Source organism: Danio aesculapii, chromosome 21 (genome assembly GCF_903798145.1).
Source record: "Danio aesculapii chromosome 21, fDanAes4.1, whole genome shotgun sequence".
In the NCBI taxonomy this organism is placed as follows: Eukaryota; Metazoa; Chordata; class Actinopteri; order Cypriniformes; family Danionidae; genus Danio; species Danio aesculapii.
The window spans coordinates 24,560,658-24,582,751 of NC_079455.1; the positions used below are offsets into that span (position 1 = coordinate 24,560,658).

The 22,094-nt window shown below is 37.2% G+C and overlaps 1 protein-coding gene across 5 annotated transcripts in view; it reads left to right on the forward strand.

Moving 5' to 3' along the window:
• ank1b (ankyrin 1, erythrocytic b) overlaps positions 1-21,364 on the forward strand; it is a 126,495-nt gene extending 105,131 nt beyond the window's left edge. For 2 of the 5 annotated variants that reach the window (XM_056446352.1, XM_056446353.1), the window contains 9 exons: positions 1,741-1,825; positions 4,193-4,267; positions 4,347-4,478; positions 7,402-7,560; positions 13,354-14,005; positions 14,344-14,629; positions 14,740-14,820; positions 14,932-15,035; positions 15,125-15,254. In XM_056446352.1, the coding sequence (XP_056302327.1) occupies positions 1,741-1,825; positions 4,193-4,267; positions 4,347-4,478; positions 7,402-7,560; positions 13,354-14,005; positions 14,344-14,629; positions 14,740-14,820; positions 14,932-15,000 (1,539 nt within the window). In that variant the 3' untranslated portion in view covers positions 15,001-15,035; positions 15,125-15,254. Of the gene's footprint in view, positions 1-1,740; positions 1,826-4,192; positions 4,268-4,346; positions 4,479-7,401; positions 7,561-13,353; positions 14,006-14,343; positions 14,630-14,739; positions 14,821-14,931; positions 15,036-15,124 lie in introns of all 5 variants that reach the window. The other 3 variants (XM_056446354.1, XM_056446355.1, XM_056446356.1) reach the window with 3 other exon arrangements.
• The last annotated feature ends 730 nt before the right edge of the window (positions 21,365-22,094 follow it).

Below are 22,094 nucleotides of genomic sequence, written 5' to 3' on the forward strand. Positions count from 1 at the left end.
AGGGTTCGGGGTGCATGTCCAACAATGCATTTTTTTGCACAACTGAAAATGCCAACAGTCTTCTAGAAATGCTCAGCTGTGAATGCTTCTCTGACTGTTAGAGCAAGTTAAAAATGCTGAGTGTTCAGCAACTTGCGTGAAACAGATGCATGGTGCCTCGCCACACTTTTAAAGGGCCATAACCACCCCCCCCCCCCCCTTCAGTTCATGTCTACCTCAGAATTTATTCAAAAAGTGCTTCATGATCAGCGTGGAACATTGAGGGAGGATTGTGTGTGGCCGGCAGAGCAGGGGAAAAAGAGGAGAGCGAACAACTGTTGTCAGTTGGTTCACAAAATAAGACACAAACTGTGAGGTTGTCACGGGTAAAACCCATGATTTTATAATTTACAAAGTTAAAATGCAAAGAAATAAACAGTATTTTAATGTCCTGCTACATTTGTTATTCGTAGTTTCTTATACACATTACCACAATTTGTTATATCATCATAAGGATAATCATGTTTATTTAAACACTATAAATGAGTAGGACTTCTCTCTGAATCCCCGGGTCTGAATGCAGACACAGTGGATAGCAGTGCAGCAGGTCTCTTGCTCTGTCTATTTCAACCATTAGCCCTGCCAGTAATCTAGAGATTTTAAACATGGACGAACACAGCAGCACGGATATAGGCGATGTGTCTGAACGAACAAACTCAACTAATAAAAGACAAGTTCCACTCTTCTGCAATTCTCGTACAGCTCTCCCAACAAAAATGCTTGCCGCAAGCACTGTATCAGCCTTGACAGCATCATGGGGAAAAACATGCAAAAAACCCTGTGGATCATGGAAACAAACACAAACAACTCCATGCGCGGATGTGGCCTCATCCAGCCATTGGGTCTCACAGCTTGGCAGGTCTGCCTTACCTTCGGAAAGCACATGCTCTAATGAATAATTAAGAAGCATGGTCTTCTCAAAAGATAAGATAACTCCACTATTAATAATAATAATAATTACTCTACTAGCAGATTCACGATACATCACCGATTTTGATCCTCCCCCAAAAATGAAAATCTTTCCCCAAAATTAAAGCTGACAGGTGCTAACGTTGTCTTAACTGAACACACATAAATCAGTTAAAAATGCTTTTTAAAAAGTACTCCAGGGTGTCTTAAACCTTCAAGTACATGAAAACTTCAATTCAATATCGCTGAAACAAATCTGCAGTTTTTTTGCTATTTGTGCACAAGATTTTGGGAATAAGAGGATTTCTGTGGAATAATTTAGAGAGTATGAGCTGAAAACTTATGAATAATAATAAATAAAAAACTATTTAACTTTTATCTAAGTTTTAAATTGTACATTTTATTAGCGACAACAATTTATTCTGATATAAACAGTTCTACAACAGTTCTCATGTACATCAAATAAAAAACTCAACATATTACTTTACAAAGTGTATTGTACACAAATAAACATAAAAAAATGTAAATATTCAATAACATGTAAGAATTATAATAGTTATAATATAGCTAAAATATATATTCACACAAAATGTTTAAATATATTTGTTTTAGACATATTTACACAAGTAAAAAGATGGAAAGTCAACAACAATTGTGTGGGTCTAATTATCGCTCATATCGAAATGTCACACCTTCAATCAATCTGATGTAACTCTACAAACGCTGCTAAACACTGCATGAAGAACAGAACGGCTTTAACTCTGTATTCATTAAATATTTGTTCTCTCCTAGGTGGTGGGTAGTGATGATCGGCGGAGGACGTTGACTCCTCTGGCCCTGAGGGAGAGGTACAGCGCCCTGAGTGAACCCGGCCTGGGTAAGACATAGCGGCATCATGCCAGCGATGGAGGAGCAGGGCGGCTTCTGAATGCTCTGCCCATTTCCTTGCTTCTGTTCCTCTCATGCATGGCTGTGACTGGTCATTGGATGCTGAGCACTGAAATTGCGCTCAGAGGGGCCACTACTAACGCAAACACACTTGAGAGATAAAACGGGCCCTTATGTTTACTGAGCGAATGAGCAGAAATGTTGCGCATGGTGCTGGTTTGATGCCAGCAGAAATACTCTTAGCATGGCAAGCTCCAGCTTTGAGAATGAGCTTTAAAAATGGAAGGACTGCTGAAAGACTGCTTGTTTTAGAGATGTTGGAAGGTTGTAGAAAGTGGCTGGGTGGTTTGCGAGGTGGCCAAAACATCTTGTATCTGTCTTCATTGTTTTTCGAAGCAGATGAAGCCAGCTAATGTTTGTAGAGTGCAGATTTTGGCCAGTTGTTGGTAAGTGATGAACAATGTTACAGTTTCAGTCACTGGATGTAACCAATCTTTATTCTGTTTTGGGGCATTTTATCATACAGCGGCTGTTATATGACCATTACACAGGTTTCATGTCCAGCTTTGAATGAAAATGCATCTGTTAGGTACCTGTTATTAAGATCTTTAATGAATAGGTTACTGAACATGTTCATTTTATTCACACATATCATCATCATATGAAGTCACATGAAGTCAGAATTACCCCCCCCCCAATTCCTGTTTAACAGAGAGAAGAATTTTTACATAATAGTTTTAATAACTCATGTCTAATAACTGATTTATTTTATCTTTTCCATGATGACTGTAAATAATATTTGACTAAATATTTTTCAAGACACTTCTATACAGCTTACAGTGACATTTAAAGGCTTAACTGGGTTAATTAGGTTAACTAGGCAGGTTAGGGTAATTAGGCAAGTTATTGTATAACGATGGTTTGTTCTGTAGGCTATCGAAAATAATATAGCTTAAAGGGGCTAATAATTTTGACCTTAAAAATGTTTTTTTTTTTTTAATGAAAAACTGCTTTTATTCTAGCTGAAATAAAACAAATAAGACTTTTCCCAGAAGACAAAATATTATCAGACATACTGGGAAATTGTCCTTGCTCTGTTAATCATAATTTGGGAAATATTTAAAAAGGAAAAACAAATTCAAGGGGGTTAAATAATTCTGATTTCAACTATATATGTGTGTGTGTGTGTGTGTGTGTGTGTGTGTGTGTGTGTGTGTGTGCGTGCGTGCGTGCGTGCGTGCGTGCGTGCGTGCGTGCGTGCGTGCGTGCGTGCGTGCGTGCGTGCGTGCGTGCGTGCGTGCGTGCGTGTGTGTGCGTGCGTGTGTGTGTGTGTGTATATATATATATTACCTGTAAAAAAACTACTAAATAAATAATTATAACATTTAAATTAATTAATTAATGAATTTTTGGATTTTTAAACATTATTAATGAATAAATATTTACATTTGAGACATTCAGTTTTTATTCAAGTTATTTATTCTCGACCTTTTCGCAATATTTTGTTTATAATAAATATTGTAAAATATAAATATAATTTTGAAATCTGTACATTTTTAAAATGTCACTAATGAACAAACATAAACAGGTAACATTTTTTAATCTATCAAAATTAAACCTGTATAAACATACATTTTCTCATTCAAAGAATTGAGTTTAATACAAACAAATTCAAGAATTGAATACTTCATTCAGCAAGGATATTTTAAATTGATTAAACATAGAAGTAAAAGATTTATAATGTATTATAGTTCTATTATATTATAATATAATCTATTTCAAGTTATTAATGTTATTTTGATCTGTCTAATAAGCATATTAGGATCATTTTTGAAGGATCATGCGACACTCAAATATAGCTGATGAAAAGTCTACTTTGAATCACAGGAATACATTGTATTTCTGAATACATAAAAATACAAACACTTTTATATTATATTGAACACTTTTATATTTTATATATTAATATAACACGTTTTATATTGTAATAATATTTCCAAATAATTTCGGATTTGATTTTATATCTTTATTAAATAAAACAGAACAAGATCAAATAAATCAGTTATTATAAATGAGTTATTAAAACTATTATGTTTATAAATGTGTTGAAAAAATCTCTCCGTTAAACAGAAATTGGAAAAAATAAACAATGGGCTAATAATTCAGGGGGTTTAATAAATCTGACTTCAACTGTATATCAGCCAACCACAAGTATAGTCATATTGTTACTATGATCTACACTGTATTAAATCTCTTGTTTTTGCTTTGTTTTTCAGTGAAAGCCACTATCATAAGCTGCTATTTTATAAAAGCATTTGATCATGTGGTAATGGTGTTGTCTTTGTCTGTGATTCAGCCGCTGTTAATGCTATGGAGAGAACCGAGCTGAAGATCACAGTAATAGCAGAGCAGCTGGGACTGAGCTGGACCGGTAAGAGCATCTCCTCTCGTATCTCTTTTCATTAACTCTCAGTGTTTCTCCACTGAATCTCGCCTGCTTTGGTTTGTAGAGCTGGCCAGGGAGCTGCAGTTCGGTGTGGATGACATTAACCGCATCCGTGTGGAGAATCCCAACTCTCTCCTGGACCAGAGTTCAGCTCTGCTCAACCTGTGGGTCGGCCGAGAGGGCAAGAAGGCCAAAAGTGAGCATCTACTGTATTATTCACACACTGCCTCTTTGTGGCTTTATCCTCCTCCTTATGGAACAACACAGAAGCACACTGTTTAATGGGAATGCGCATGATTTACAGTTCATTACTATATAATCCATATAGTTTGAAATTACTGATCAATCAACGGAGACCAGATAAAACACAGGTCAAACTAATCAGTCACTATAGTATAAAATAACTAGTGGATTAAAGGAAACTACTGTAGTAGGTTGGATGAAACAGAAACCAAGCAATGCAAGAACAAAATAGAAACAACATGTTGTATATTGTCATAAACCAAATGAAAACTGTTGAAAACAACAAATTAGTTTAACTCTGCTTTATGAGTCAGAGAGTTACAATATCAAATATAAATAATCAGTAAGACATCAATTGTTCCAATCAATCAGCAGAAAACAAAATTATTTCACATTTTCTTCCTCTCTGAATCAAAATTCTTGCATCAAAAACAATATTTAGTTCAAAAACACAAATAAAAAATCTATAATAATAATAATAATAATAATAATAATAATAATAATAATAATAATAAGATAAATAAAATAACATTATAAATAAATAAAACAAACACATATTGGGCTGTAACAGCAATACAGAAAAATATATAAAAATGCAAAAGGTACAGCAGTAAAAAATAAATGAATAAAACTAAATAAAATAAATTAAATTAAATAAAGAAAAAATATATACCCATAAAAACATACATATTTTCTCTGTTCTCTCCATTTATAACTAAGCCAGAGACAAGGGAAATAAGTCAGGTTTAGAGTTTTTTCTTCTTTCATTTAGTTAAATCAGTCAATCATTTTCTTTTTGGCTTAGTCCCTTTATTAATCAGGGGTCGCCACAGCGGAATGAACCGTCAACTTATCCAGCATATGTTTTACATAGCGGATGCCCTTCCAGCTGTAACCCATCACTGGGACATGCCCATACACTTTAATTCACACTCATACACCATGGCCAATTTAGCTTACCTAATTCACCTATAGCGCATGTCTTTAGACTTGTGGGGGAAACGTGGAGCACCCGGAGGAAACCCACACGGACATGGGATAACATGCAAACAAAAAATAGCGTGCAATCTGTATATCTAATTTGAATAGACTGCATCAAATCATGCATCCAATGTACATTTGAAAACAGCATTTTAGAATGAAATAATAAACAGAAAATGGAAATATAAAAACTAAAAAACTGCTATTGTTGTAGTTGGCAAAACAAACTGAAACAATATTTAGCAAAAATCAAGTGCATTCAAATGCAGAAACAAACAATAAATCATACATAAATAATATTAAGAGACACAACTTAGTAATCATTAGTAAATATAGAATTTTGAAATGCATTTGTAAATATTGACAACAATATTAATTATTTAATTGCTTTTTTAAGTATTTTTGATTGTAAATGCATTTTAATTCAACATTAATGTAGTTAACTCATTTAAATGGAACCTTACTGTGCAGTGGTACAACTTTAACTAGTCAGCTGAAACAGACTTAGAGACCATTCACATTAAACAAGTCTTTGTGTCAAGAAATTTAAAAAAGACATGGTTTTAAAAAAAGTGAGGTGCTGAAAAAGACACGAGACACAAGCATAAAAGCCTGTTCACACCAAGAACAAAATCTGTAAAGATCACAATAAAAGCATTGTTCTAAAAATTGTTCTGAATGTAAAACAACAGCTCAGTTCAGACAGCTATAACAATAAAGTTAGCAATATCGTCGTTGGTATTACTTTCAGAATGTTTTCCCAGCTAATAAATGATAAAACCAGCCAGTCAGAATCAATTGAAGTATACAAAAAAAAGGCTCGTGAAATTTAAAGCAACAGATGGAATTGTTTAAACCAATCTTTTCAAATATTATTTAAAGATAATGACTGTCTTGGAGACATATAGTTATGCAAATAACGATAAAGTACATGGTCCTTATGCAAGCCAGGCTGCCAAATTTAGGTATACAAATAAAAGTACCTCAGGTATCCCATGCTAGTTTTGGCATCTTTATGTTGCCTCCTTTGAAAATGCTGGGGAAAATAATGTGTGTTGTTTTTGTTAGCGATCAATAAATTGTAAACATTTTGATTAGATATATAGGCGGTTCATTCCCAGATTAATAAAGGCACTAAGCTGAAAAGAAAATGAATGAATGAATGATTAGATATAAATACTTATACAAGCAATTATACAAGCTGGAATTACCGGTCAGATTCATTAATATCAAACTGAGGAGGACATCTGCTGGACACAAAAGGGTAATGCCAAGTGAAAAGCATAATCTAAAAATAAACAGATTGTGATTATATGAATCTTAATGCTTATAGGAATCTTGCATTGTGTGAGCTGGCCTTAAGTCACACAATTCAGTGCATGTTTACTTTATTTATTTCCTTTATTTAGCCAGGAGATCACATTGAGACACTACTCTCTTCTTCCAGTGAGACCTGGTCAAGACGGCAGCAATCACAGAAAACAATACCACAAAATTACAAAATCACCATTCATGAGAAAGATCAAGTCATACAACTTTACATAGAAAAACTAGCTAAACTTCTAAGAGGTAGTGCATTGGAATGGAAAAATGCAAATTAATTCACCTGCCACTAAGGGAGGGTTTTTTAACACCGAAAACAGAAAGATTTTGATGTGTTTAGGCCATTTATTTATTTATTTATTTTAAACGATAAAGTGTTTTCATTATTAGTACTTCCTTATTGAGTAAACTAACAAAAAAAAAAAACGAAAATATATATTTGAATGCAAATTAATTTGAAAATGATTAAAATTGATCTCAGCATACACTGAATTATCTCATTAACTTAAACGTATGTTGCTCTGTCTCTGCATGCTGTTATAACCCTTCCTCTATCATTATGATGTGTTCAGTGGAGAGTCTTTATGGAGCGCTGAAGAACATCGACCGCTCAGATATCGTGAAGTGTCTGGAGGCGCAGGCTCCGCCGGTGCTACCGGAGACCCTGGAGGAAGGAGCTTGTAGACTGGTTGATCGAGACTCCACTCTGCTTTCTCCTAGTGTCATCAACGGTAAGAACTGACCACGGATAATCTGGACTTTATCAATGAGATGACGTTATCCATCTGGTAAACCAAGGCTGAAAATGTTTGAAGTGCATGGGTCGACCGCTGATTGCATACTACATTCGGTTTCCCAAAATCCATAGCATGAAATGTGATTTAAAAAGAATGTCAAAGTCGGGATTTCATGGGATTTTTTATTTCTTCTAGTTTTGTGATTTTACTCGCTGATGAATCAGGCATGCGATGACAATGCCACCATTTTCTGCCTTTTCCATTCATTATTAATAAACTAACAAGTAGAGAGTAGAGACAAACTGACTTCATGTTATGGTAGTGCTTGTGAAATATTACAAGAACATGACAATAATGAGATTCCAAATGTCTTCATTGCAGGTATTCTCATAGAAATTACATAACAATGTAAACATATGACAAAATACCATTATAAATGTGTTGAACAAAGTAGCATGCAGATATTTAAATGATTATACAGTTGAAGTTTATACAGTTGAAGATTATACAGTTGAAAAGAGATACAGTTGAAGAATTATTAGCCCCCCATTGATTTTTTTTTCTTTTTTAAATATTTCCCAAATAAAATTTTCACAGTATGTCTGATAATATGTTTTCTTCTTGAGAAAGTCTTATTTGTTTTATTTTGGCTAGAATAAAAGCAGCACCTCATTAACCTAGTTAAGCCTTTAAATGTCATTTTTAGCTGTATAGAAGTGTCTTGAAAAATATCTAGTCAAATATTATTTACTGTCATCATAGCAAAGATAAAATAAATCAGTTATAAGAAATGAGTAATTAAAACTATTATGTTTAGAAATGCGTTGAAAAAAATCTTCACTCCGTTAAACAGAAATTGGGGAAAAAAATACACTGGGGGCTAAAAATTCAGGGGGGTTAATAATTCTGATCGCAACTGTATATATATATATAATTTGGTAAAATGCGCATTAGCAATATGTGTAACAGTAATCATTACAATTTTTAATAAATTGATACATGTAATATTGACAATTGGCACATATAATTATATGTGTATATACAGTATGTATAGCATAATTAGGATTAGAATTAACTGCAAAGCTATTCAAATAGGGGTAAAATACATAGAAATATCTATAATCTATTAAATTAAATTGATGTAATATGTGATGTATTATTAATGTAATTCAATTAATGTCATATTTTACGTTTTTACATATATTTACATAAATATTCAGATATTTAAATTATAAATAATTTGGTAAAATGCAATGTTTGGAATTGATAAAAAATATTAAACTTTTTAAAATAATATTTATTTCATACCTTCAATATTCTCACATGATAAAAGTAACATGACAAATATGTAAATCTCTACAAATTACATTACATTCAAAAACATTGTATGCATATGCAATAGTAGCAGTAATTAGAGGAATAATAAAAAGATGGATTATATTATCCAATTTATTTTGAAGAAATTCGTTTTTATAGGGATTTAGGAGGCTTCAATTAACAAAAATATATATTAATATCATTATTTTTAAAGAGCAATTGGGAAAAAATGTAATTTGATAAATTTATTTGAATTATATTGCAACAGTTATGCTCCAGAAAACAAATCAAATGTGTTTAGCTTTTCTCGGGATGTGTTATGTACAATATGCCATAGAGGAACAGATAGGAGTATGGATGAGTACTTTAAAAAAAGAAGACAACAGGCCTCCATACTTGTGTCTGCGCCTCTCCCTCTCTCTTTTCCTCCTTCTCTCTTTCTCCAAACATGTCATCTGCAGCCCAGCCGCCCTCCTCTTCCTCCTCACAGCTCTCCTCTTCGACCTCTGACCTCATAATGACCTCCTCTGGGCCTCCTCTTTTTCTGTCATTCGACTTTTTCTTTCATTTTTGTTTTCTGGTTCCCATTTTGAGCGGGAGCTGTGCTGTGTCTGTATGCATGTGCATGTTGCTCGATGTGCTCTTATTTTGTAAATAAAAAATGTTTTTGTGAGGCTTCAATTAACAAGAGGCCTTTGCTTGTGTTTCTCTATACCAGATCTTGTGTATGCATGGCATGCTTTCAACGTTTGGGTTTTTTCCCTGTGTGTATTTGCACCGAGTGTCAGTTTGATTCCTGAATCTCTGTAGCTTCAGTAACTCTTCTCTTTTCGTCTCTGGTGAATATTATTAACATTGTTTGAGGCCCTGCTGATTTGTTGGCAGCAGTTTGCATAATGCTACTGAAAATGGATCTGTGACTGTTGTCATGTCGCAGAAGCGTTTTCTGAACGTTATGCGTCAACTGATGTTTTGCTGTTGGTTTTTTTCGAGCCTGCTTGTTTGTGTGTGTCACGCTTTGATTGCGTGACACCATTTTCAACCGCAGGACTCCGTGTTGTTGCAGATGTCATGGACTGTATTCACAAAAATGATAATCATTTAGCTATTAGTGCCCCCTAGTGGCTAAACACTCAATATTTTACAAATTACCATTAGTTTTATAACCTTTAACTGTTTAAAATTCTTTTTTTTTTTCTAAAAAGAACTTTTGACAGTATATAACAAAAAATATTCAACAGTAAAGGCAACATTTGCATATTATTACACATTAAAGAGATAGTTTACCCAAAAATTATGATTTATTACTCACTATTTACTCCCCCTCAGGTGGTTTCAAACTTTTTACGAGTTTCTTTCATCTATTAATCACAAGAGAAGATATTTTAAAGAAAGCCGAAAATCTGTAACCATTGACATCTAGATAGGAAAAACAAAGACTATGGAAGTCAATGGTTACAGGCTTCAAAATGTCTTCCCTTGTGTTTAACAGTAGAAAGAACCTCAAAAAGGTTTAAAACAAAAAAATACTGAGTAAATGATACGAGATTTGATTCATTTTTGGGTGAAATATCCTATTAAATGATTTCATGAAAAAAAAATGTAATGATGTGAACGCAGTCCTAACCTGTATGTGTGTGTGTGCTCTTGTGTGAGTATGTGAGTTATGAAATTTATAACCTCTCTATAAGTTTGTATAAAACAATCAGATCACACAGGACAGTCATAATTGTGTGCTGTTGTGTGTATTATGTTGTGTTGTAACGTGATTTGATGGTTTGCGTGTTGCAACATTTATTTGCACGTGTACATGGGTGTGTTTTTATGTGTGCGACTTCATATGTGGCTTTTGTACGTAACAGTCAGCAGTATTTATTTACACATTTGCCTCGTGTTGCGTTGCTTGTAGTAAAGTGAGAGTACATTTGTTGTGTGTCACGGTATCCGTCTGACTCACGTGTGTGTGTTTTCTCATTACTGGGGGCACAGTGAAGGTCTCCACTAAATCATCACTGGAAATCATCTCCATTCTTTTCTTCATTTCATTATCATTCCATTATAACAGCCGTACATCATCCATCCAACCATGAAACACCTTTGCATCCATCCACCTACATACACAGCGACAACATTTACTCATATGGTGGCATTTGTTTGATAAATTAAGCAAAACTTCTGACGAGCTTCTTTTTAGTTCTTCCCAGCAAACAATTTTGTGTTTAATAGACGTCTAATAGACATCTTAGCGTAGACAGCTTGGCTAAAACAAGTCTAAACTTGGGCTGTCAGTGAAAATCTAATAGACGTCTAATAGCCCAAAATTAAACTAGTCATCAAATAGACATATTAGACAGACCTTATATGTGTAGTCATTCATTTCTGTTTATTTGACGATTAGTCTAGTTTTGGCCTATTCTTAGACGTCTATTAGATTTTCACTGACAGCCCAAATATAACCTTGATTTAGCCAAGACGACTATGTTTAGATGTCTATTAGACATCTATTAGACATCTTTTAAAAACAAAAAAATGCTTCCTGGGTTGTTTGTGTCATTATTATTGTCCAAATTATTAAATACACACACTACAGTAAGCGTGAAAGGTATATTTTTATTGAATGTTGTTATAAATTGCATTATCGTGTTTTTTTGAATGTATTTGAATACTTTGTTTAAATGGTTACAATTCAGTTTAACAATTATCGAAGACATTCTTCACAATTTGTCTTTGCTTTACATTAAAGCATTTAACTTCTAAGCTGAGATTTGGTTGCTCTAAGCACATATTGTGTTGTTTATTAGTCAATTTTTCACTGTTTCCAAAAGCACAAACTAGCCCGGATTATATTTCTCATTATATTATAGATCCTTATGAGGCTTAGTAATCTGAATCAGAATTTTAAATATGTATTTTTTGCATTGTACTACAAGAGTGCTTAACGTTAAGTGTTTGACCTTGATAAACCTTTAGAATGTCTCTTTTAACACTGTTATTAATCATGCATACTTATACACCTGTCATGCAAAAACCTGTAGGTTACATACATGCAACTTCATGTTCATTTGAACAGTCCCAGGAATTTTTATTCTACCATACACATAAGAAAATGGCCATCGCTGCATTCTCATTAAGCTGGATGTACTGCTTGGTCACGTACATAATTTTCATACATATTTGAGAGAGATCGGACATGAGTCTATTTTGAACCCAAGTGTATTAGTTGTCTGTGTGTTGGGACGGCATATTAAAGAAATATTCTGGGTTTGGTGTAAACGTGTGTAGATGAACGGTTAAGCATACTTGAAATGAAAGTTTAGCAGCAAACCCAAGCTCTGCACTGTCAGCTGAAAGACATACAGATCTGTCTTAATCCAGCCAACAACCAGTGCACAGAACCAAGAATCAAGTTCGATAATAATTGATGGCCGAGATGCCAACTTCCATGACTGAACTATGAAGTTAGATTGTGTGTCTTGATTATAACCCATCACATCAAATTCAGTCATGTCACTGAATATTTGTCAAAGATGTGTGACACTTGTTTACTGTTTATGGATAGCATAGAAATAAATTAGAATACCATGAACTAAACCCTAGTTGTTGGATTTGAATTTTCTATAACTTCTTATAATATTTTTTTTCAATGTAAACTGTTAAAGAGTAAAATTCAGAAGGATCGTTTAATGGCAAGAATGTTAAAGATTAGCCCAGTGGTGTCCAAACCTGTTCTTGGAGGCCCTACCCTAGTTAAACATACCTAAACCAGCTAATCAAGATCTGCTGATACACAAGAATGGGAAGTCCAGATTTGTTCCTGAAGGGCCACTGTCCTGAAATGGTGAATGCACCATGTGGAAGGTACTATCTGTTGCTACTACTGTTCATTTGCAGAATTGAACCATTATTTTTTAAATGACTGATATTATGCTTTTGAAGTGTTAACCTGTACTGTATTGCTAGGCTTGTATCATTTGAAGCAATTCAGTATTAGAATGTTTTGGCAATATTTACTTCATTGCTTGAAGGGGAAATGTCAAGTAGTACAGTAGTCAACACTTGAACTTAAGTGGCAAAGAGCCTGTTAAACAGTCAGCAGTATATAAGATGGGAGAGCTAAGTCAGTGACAGTGACTGCAAATATGCATGTTAAGAATGTACAAATGTGTGAATTGTTATTTTTCTCAAAGCCCCATGTTGGAAAAACACCCAGAATATTTCTTTAAAAGTTACTTTGAAAGGATTGCTTGTTGTGAGTGAACCTAATCTACTGAATGACCTTTCTGTAGCCCTGTTACAATGCTAATGCTTTGCATTAAAGCACTTCTGTTCACTTATATATATCGACAGACATGACTGCACCCAGAGCACTGTGTTCTGCATGACCTTTTTGAGAGGGTCAAAACTCCCCATGTTACCCCCACTCCTTCTGTGTGGTGTTAGCGTTGCCTTTCTTGTCTGGCCATTCCTCAGGTTACGGGCTGGTGCAGGAGGAGCTGCTCTCCCCCGCTTCCATGCAGTATAGCCTGCCTTCTCCGCTGGGCGTCGAGCCCTATTGGCAGGAGGTATCGAGCCTGGAGTGTGCACCCATCGCCACCACTGAGGAGGACACCATGTTGGAGATGTCAGACGTGCAGGTATGGCCAGCGGGGGTCAGTCCGTCCCTTGTGACCGTCGAAGACTCCTCACTGGATGGTAGCAGTCGTGCAGATGACTCAGAAGGCAACACATTGAGCCTACCCTGCAGCAGTTTGGGGAGGCCTAGCAGCGGAGCCAGTGGGGCAAGTGGCTCCATTATGGAGCTGGAGGAGGAGGACGAGGAAGAGGAGATTGAGGAAGATGACATACAGCATGAGCCGGTGTCTGCAAGTGCAGAAAAAGCATGGGCCAGCGGTGCCGTCCCAAAGGCCAACTATAATGGGCAGGCTGGAGGTCAGAGGTCGGAGGGCAAGAGGACAGATGTGGCGGCGGGCAGCAGTATGACAAGTGTAGCTAGAGGAGGAGGAAAGGGTGGAAAAGGGGCAAGTTCAGAGGAAAAGTTTTCTGTTCTTACAGGGCAGCAGCTCTATGCTCAGTTGTGCGAGAGAACCGGACTGACCCGATCCCTAGAACACAATGGGGACAGGTATGAATCATGTTAGTATAGCATGTTATGCTGCAAGCCTTAAGGCTCGTTCACACCAAGAACGATAACTAGAGCGTAAACGCCATTTTGTCCACAAGAGTGCAACATTATATTCTAAACAAGTCTACGAATTGACCAAGCAAAATCAGCAACATTTTTTCCCTCATGCAAAATTCCCAATTGTGCAGACTATTGGAATCACTTGATTTCATTAATGAATTTTAGTTTTAAGCGATCAATGTGGCTGCTGCCTAAAGTTATTGTTCTATTTCTTAATGGTGTGAACGATCCTTTAGACAACAAGTGTTAACACTTTTTTTGTCTGTACCTACTCTCAGGCTCGGCAGCGGCGCCTTCCAGCCTTACTCGCAGGAGAAAGACTCCCTCCACAGCTGGTCTCAACCCAAACCCAGGCAAACCATGGAGACCATGATGTCATCATCCCCGGACCACAATCAGTCACGTGTAGCACAGGAGGCCCTTCTTACACCGGTATGTGATACAGGCCATTCGGAGGTCCTGCGGGGGCGTCTACTGGGCACTCAGCCCTTTGAGAAAGGGCTGGGATTCTCCCATCAGGAGGGGGAATTACGGGCATGGGACCAGGAAAGACGGAAGGCACAGGTGTGTCCCCTGAGCCTGTCCAGTCTGAACAAAGAGCATGTTTTGGGCACAATCTTGACTTGAGTTATTCAATAATGATAATTAATGCAGGTAATGTTCCCTCCTTGCAGAAGGATGATCCAGTAGATCTCAGCAGTGATCTTCTACAGGAAGAGCAGTTCACTGATGAGCATGGCAATGTTGTGACCAAGGTGGGTCATCTCTTTTCTCTCAGATTTATAATAGTGTTGTTGTTGTTGTTGTTATTGTTGTTGCTGAAGGCAATGATTCAGTCAATTTGACCCCATCCTTCTTTTCTCCAGTTGGGTGTGGATGTGAAAAAGGATGTCCAGACCGTGAAGCGTTCCAGTCTGCGGAGAGTAAAGCACTAAAATGAAACACAAACTGTCCTGAAGATACGGGACAGGTAAAAAGATTGATGTAATACTTAAACCCCAGTTTAGCTAAACTGAAGTGGCATTTCCACTTTGAAGGACCTATTTGTTGCATCTTCAGGGTCGAACATCCACTGCCAAATCATCCTTCACCTACGCACGACTGGGAAATCGGACAAGACACAGAGCGATGAGGGGAAAAAACCACATGCAGAGAAAGAAAAACACATCGCAGCCAAATCCAACAGTCAAGCAACCGCAGAGGGTTACCGGAAAACAACAAGGAGAAGGAGTTCTCTACCTGTAGTTTTTTAACATTTTAACAGAAGAAAAAAAAACGTATTACTAGCATAGGGCATGAACTTTTTGTACAAAATGTGAAGAAAAACACCAACAAAAAAAGCAACAAAAGTGCTTCCTGTCAACTGTAAACGCATGACTGACTGCTGGTGCATGACCTATGAGCTGTCATTATCTAAAAAACTGAAGGGGTACAAGGTAAAGGGCCGTTCCATGAGGGGAACCTTTTATCCTGACTCATTAAAAAAGAGGTCTCGGAAACAAAACAGCCCCAAAAAAAAGCAACAGTTCTTTATTTTGTTAAACAGATTGACATTACACAGCAGCATAGTGGATGCTAAGCCCGTCTCGTCATTTCCCACAGGCCCTTTATCCTGTTATTTAATGTGATATATGCACTCTGCTACGTGAATGTGCGTCGGTGTGTGTGCGTGTGTGTTGGTATCTAACGCATGTGTACTTGCTTCTGGCTTGGTACTGAGCTTTTTTTTTTCTGGATCGGTCATTTGGTATTCGCCATGGGAATGACAACAGGCCCCTGTGCTCTCCTGCTTGTGAGCGTCCGCGTGCATTTATTTCCACTTTGTGAAGCGTATCCGTGTTCCTTTGAACTGTCAGCCATTTTGCTTTTATATCTCTGGTTTTGAATTTAAAGGCCCCCCTCTGTTCAAATCCAAACTGATTTGTTTGTTGGAGGTTGCGTAGCTTTGTATGTACAACACCCAAAATGGAGGGCACATGCTTTATATGTCTGACAGTTCACGACTCTAACCTCCGACCTTCCAACCATTCATCCATCCACATTTGTAGCTCAGCTGCTCTACTAAAACCGCCATGTCGGACCGTTTTCCAGAGACAAATGTAGCATTGCATGCTGGTTAACACTGCTTTTCATGCTGTTCTCTTGGGCCCACACTGGGCCCAGACGTTTTTATTTATTATTTTATATTATCAATCAAGCTGTGCTGGTGAAAAAAACATGATTGTAGCGGTGACTTGTGGGGCTTGGGGACTATCTCTGAGTAACTGCCTTTGTAATGTTTGGGATTTCAGATGGAGTTATGCGTAGTAAGTATTTTGATGATGCTCTTCGTTTATTCTCTTTTTCTTTTTCGTTTAGATGTACAGTTAAAAAAGACAGATAAATACACAGACAGCACTGTGAAAGTCCACCTTAAAATTGACCCCTGAACTGTGAACTCACAACTGTCTGTCTTACTTTTTGGCTTCAAATGTCTCACTTTTACCAGTACCAACACATACCAACAAGGTAACTATGGAAAGCTTAAAGTACTTTTATTGCAATTTCATTCCCAATTAACATCCTTCGCATGCGTTTTTTTCCGCATTCGTTACCGTTTTTATTATCACTATGAAAGAGCCCAAACATACACAAAAACTCTTGAAGTATAGTCTACCAAAGCAATAATATCAAACGTGCTGCAACAGTTGGAATACTGCGTTGTTGTCGGTATGTGTGCGCGTGTTTTTCCGTCTACGAGCGCTTGTGTGTTCAGTATATACTGTATTAACCCGTCATTTTAGTAGCATTTGTAAGACGTATACGATTCAAGAGATATAACAGCATGCATGAGTATTTCACACCGTATGCAATTACATGATCTACATGCCAACTTGAGTTCACTGAACGGTAGCTGTTTCACTTTAATGGACAAGGTTTCTTTGAACGGCATAATGATATCAGGTACGGTGCTCAGCATTTAATCTCAGCACAGTAGCTTACATAATCATGAGCACACCGTGATATACTGGCTCACGCATTCGTGTAGTTTAAGTTGAGGGATGTCAATGAATGAATGACTCTGTGAATGACTGACTTTGTGAATAAATGAATAAACCTGTCCTCCAAATGAAAAAATATTTAAGGAATGCATGGACAATTGGACGAATGACAATGATTGTACTTTCGTATTTAAAAAAGAAACGTTTAATCAGAACCTAGTGTTTTTGTTTAGTCAATTAAATGGTGTGCTTTGTGAGACTGCACACGTCCCTTCTCACCAACACATTAAAACCCTCATTCTGCCTCACTGTATATTGTTTTTTACAGTTCACTCAGGTTTGGGTTGACGGATTATTTCTCTTCCATGATTCTAGTTAATGCATACTTAGCAGTCAATTCTGTGTCCATTCAAAGGAGTCTAAAGCCTAAAGTATACTTTTCTTTTTGTATGCGTACATTATTGTTTGAACACATATTAACGCACAGCTTATCAAGGGCCCATTCTTTAGTTTAGCCTTTAGAGGAATTCTCATGTGGTCTCCCGGTTGGGTCAAAGTATACTCCATAGTGTTTGCAATCACAAACACTTAACTTATGCACATTAGAAAAACCCAATCTTAAATGGCACACTTTATGTGCACTTGTGGTTTTGCAGACTTACAACAGCCACTTTGTTTGTGTCCATGAAGTCCTCAAGACCATAGATCCTCATTCATTATCTTAGCTTTTAGAAGAATGCATGTATACATGGTACATCCCCTTTGTGACCACTATGTATCTTGAATGTACACTTGTACCTAGACTAGGGGTGCCCAAACTCGGGCCTGGAGGGCTGGTGTCCTGCAGATTTTAGCTCCAACTTGCCTCAACACACCTCCACAGATGTTTCCAGAAAGCCTAGTAAGAGCTTGATTAGCTAGCCCGGGTTTGTCTGATAATGGATGGAACTAAACTTTGCAGGACACAGGCACCTCTGACCTAGACCATACTAAGATGCATTTCCTAACTTGTGCAAACACTGACCCATTGGGTCCATAAGTCTGTCCAGTTCATCATTTAACTTTTCAGAAGTGTGCTTGTTAGTCTTTTGTAGCCACCCTTGATGCGCATTACCGCCAAGGCCATATTTCTACACCACATTAAAAGCCGCATTATGTCCAAAGTAGTGTGTACTGAGAGGAAAACCACAAGGGTTCAATGTGCCCTTTGGGATATGGCATAAGTATACTCCATAGGATATTGTGCATGTTCACAGGTGCTCAAAACATGTGCTTTAGAAAGGCCTGGTCCCAAATGGCACTCTTTATGTGCTCTTGCACTCTTACAGACTTAGAAGACCATAGCGTTATTTTAACCTTCAGATAAGTTTACTTGTGAATTAGTGAACTTACAGTGGCTACCATGTGCATGTGTCCATTGAGTCCACAAGACCATAGGTTGTCGCCTTTGTGGCCACTATGCACCCTGAATGTATACTTTTACCTAGACAATACTAAGACCCAATCCCTAATGTGCACTTGTGCAAACACTGGTCTATTGGGTTCATAAGTCTGTCCTGTTCATCATTTTACCGTTCAGAAGTGTGCTTGTTAGTCCGTTGTGGCCACCCTTGATGTGCATTTCCACCAAGGCCATATTTCTACCCAACATTCAAAACAGCATTATGTCCAAAGTAGTGTGTACTGAGAGGAAAACCACAAGGGTTTAATGTGCCCTTTGGGATATGGCCTATAAGTATACTCCATAGAATATGAATGTTTACAGACACTCAAAACATGTGCTGTAGAAAGGCCTGATCCCAAGTACCATTTTTCGTGTGCACTTGCACTCTTTGAAGACCATAGCATTATGTTAACCTTCAGATAAATGATCAGATCCATGAGCACGTGTCCATTAAGTTCACAAGACCATAGGTTGTCACATTAGCAGTTTTAACTTTCAGAAGCATGCTTGCCTACACCTCCTTTGTGGACACTATGCACTCTCAATATACACTTTTACCAAAACCACAATGAGACACAATTCCAAATGGCATACCTGATGTGCAATTGCCCGCTAGCAAACTTAAAATGGCTGCCACATTGACACATTGGGTAAATCAAGGGTGTCCAAACTCTGTTCTGGAGGGTCGGTGTTCTGCACAGTTTAGTTCCAACTTGCTTTAACACACCTGCCTGGAAGTTTTTAGTACAGTGTTTCTCAACCACATTACTGGAGGACCACCATCTCTGCACATTTTCCATGTCTCCTTAACCAAACACACCTGATTCAGATCATCAGCTCATTAGCAGAGAGTAAAGCTGTGGTCACATTAGAGTTTGAGCTTGCGAAATCCTATCGTACAGCGCTGCGAAAAGGGGCGGGATTAAACAAGATTATTAGACATTTTAAAAAGCGAGCGATTGGTCCATATTTTATATTTCTGTAGAGAGGTCATGTTTTGATCCTCGATTGGTCTCACGCTATCAAGTGATGCGATTTCTCAGGTTAGAGTTCACCAAGCTTGAACTTTGCACTGCAGTAACCTGCAAAACTTGACGCATGACCTTGCGTTTCTGGTCAGATGCATTCACGTGCGTATGAATGGAAGTGTATGGGGAGAAAACTCCAGTGTGACCGCAGCTTAAAAGCCCTGTAATGCGTGTGAGACAAAGGAGACATCCAAAACATGTAGTGTTGGTGGTCCTCCAGGAACGTGATTAAGAAACACTGTTCTAGTACAACTTGAAAGAGCTTGATTAGCTGGTTCAGGTGTGTTTAATTGGGGTGGAACTAAATTAGCAGGACACCGGCGCTCCAGGACCGAGTATGGACACCCCTGGGTTAAGTACACAAAATGTCCCCTTGGAGCACACTTCTCCAAGTCTCTACATTAGGGGTGTCCCAACTCGATCCTGGAGGGCCGGTGTCCTGGAGTGTTTAGCTCCAACCCTAATCAAACACCTACACCAGCTACACAAGCTCTTATATACCAGAAGCTTCCTGGCAGGTGTGTTGAAGCAAGTTGGAGCTAAACTCAGAAGGACAGTGGCCCTCCAAGATCGAGTTTGGACACTTCCGCTTTACAGAGTAAACTTTAGCCCAACAATCAAAGTGGTTTATATCATGGAAGTTTGGACCTTGAGGGTTTAGAATGCAATTTGAGTTTGGGCCAAAGTATGCATCAATTGATCCTGTGTGTGTTCACAGTGACTCAATAAGTGCACTCTAGAAAGACCTAAATCGTTTACTTGCAGTGCCATTTGGGATCGGACCAAAGTATTCATCTTAATCCAGTGTCTGTTTTTTTTTTCTTTCAAAATGTTGCCTGATGAGATTTCCTTTGTTCTTCCTAAGAGTTGTGAATACCCTTTGTTTTCCTTACGAACGCATTCATCTACATGGGCATCTGTTTTTGCCATTTACATTATTTTTGTCCCCTCACCAGTTTTGACACCTTGTGGACAAACTAAGTAGTGCAAAAGCTATTCAAAGTGCATACATGAGCTGGGTGTACGTTGTTGCAAAAATACCACACATGAATTCTTTGCTGATGATGAAACTTGCCTCACTACACACTATTCATACTCTAGTGTACCTGTAAAAAGTGAAATATACTTTGGGCTTAAGGATCGTCAGGGGCGTTGGGAGGTGGGGTGGGGAAGTGACCTCAACATGAAGAACATAGATACATGTTCGATATATTATCGCTGCTGTAATTGTTGACTGAGACACAAAATTCCTGAAAACAAAGGGGGAAAGGAAGAGATTTTTTATTTGTGTTATTATTGTTTGGTTGAAGGAACGAAACGGTTTAACATTGCAATCATTATGTATTAAAAAAAGAGTTTATGTACAATGTTTAACTGTTGCAAAAATCTAGACTTCACCTATACTCCTTTAGAATGGATTAATGACAATATAAACGCAATATCATATTACTCTGTACTAAGGAATGCAACTGCGCACATGCACAGAAAAAAAAGATGTTTTTAATAAAGAATATATGTATAAATATATGACAAACTATATTTAATTAGAATGCTATGCACCCTTATTAGAGTTGTTATGGATGTACTTTAAGTATATTAGTTAGATTCCAGTAATACCAACATGCCCATGTCATGGGGAATGTAAAGGCTTTGTAGCTATTTCAACATGTTTTCATTTATTTTGTTTTTTTATTGTAACGGAAAAAAGGAAACACGGACATTGAATATGTATACAAGCCTTTTATTCAGATTCATTCTGATATGAAGATATGTATAGACCATTTACCCTGCACACCAGCTCAGACCATTTACAAAAGTTAATAAAGAAAGATGTGACATATTGTGACACTGTGTGCGTGTGTAAGAGAATGTGCGATATATGCATTTATAAATCTAGCATCGACTTCAGAGGGAATGAATGAGCATTACAGAATTGCTTTAAGATCATTTTGAGCTCCTACTACTGAATATTGACCACAGCTGAGACACCACTTGATGATTCTCAGTTTTTCTGTATTTCCAATTTACACTCACCGGCCACTTTAATAGGTACACCTTACTAGTACCGGGTTGGACCCCTTTTGCACCCACAGAACTGCTGCTTGTTGGATATTTTCTCTTTTTCAGACCATTCTCTGTAAATCCTAGAGATGATTGTGTGTGAAAATCCCAGTAGATCCACAGTTTCTGAAATACTCAGACCAGCTCTTCTGGCACCAACAACTATTCCATGTTCAAAGTCACTTAAATCACCTTTCTTCTTCATTTTGATGCTCAGTTTGAACTGTCTTGATCTTGTCTACTTGCCTAAATGCATTGAGTTGCTGCCTTGTGATTGACTGATTAAAAATTTGCGTTAACAAGCAGTTGGACAGGTGTACCTAATAAAGTGGCCGGTGAGTGTGTGTGCTGGAGTCAAATGTAATTTTTGTATTATTCTGTTAACTTATGACATTTCTTTCTAATTCAAAATAAAAATGTTGGCATTTAGAGCAATTATTTAGCAAAAGAATAACAAAAATGTGCCATGATTTTAGACATGATTATATTAATTTTTAGACACCACAATACAAATA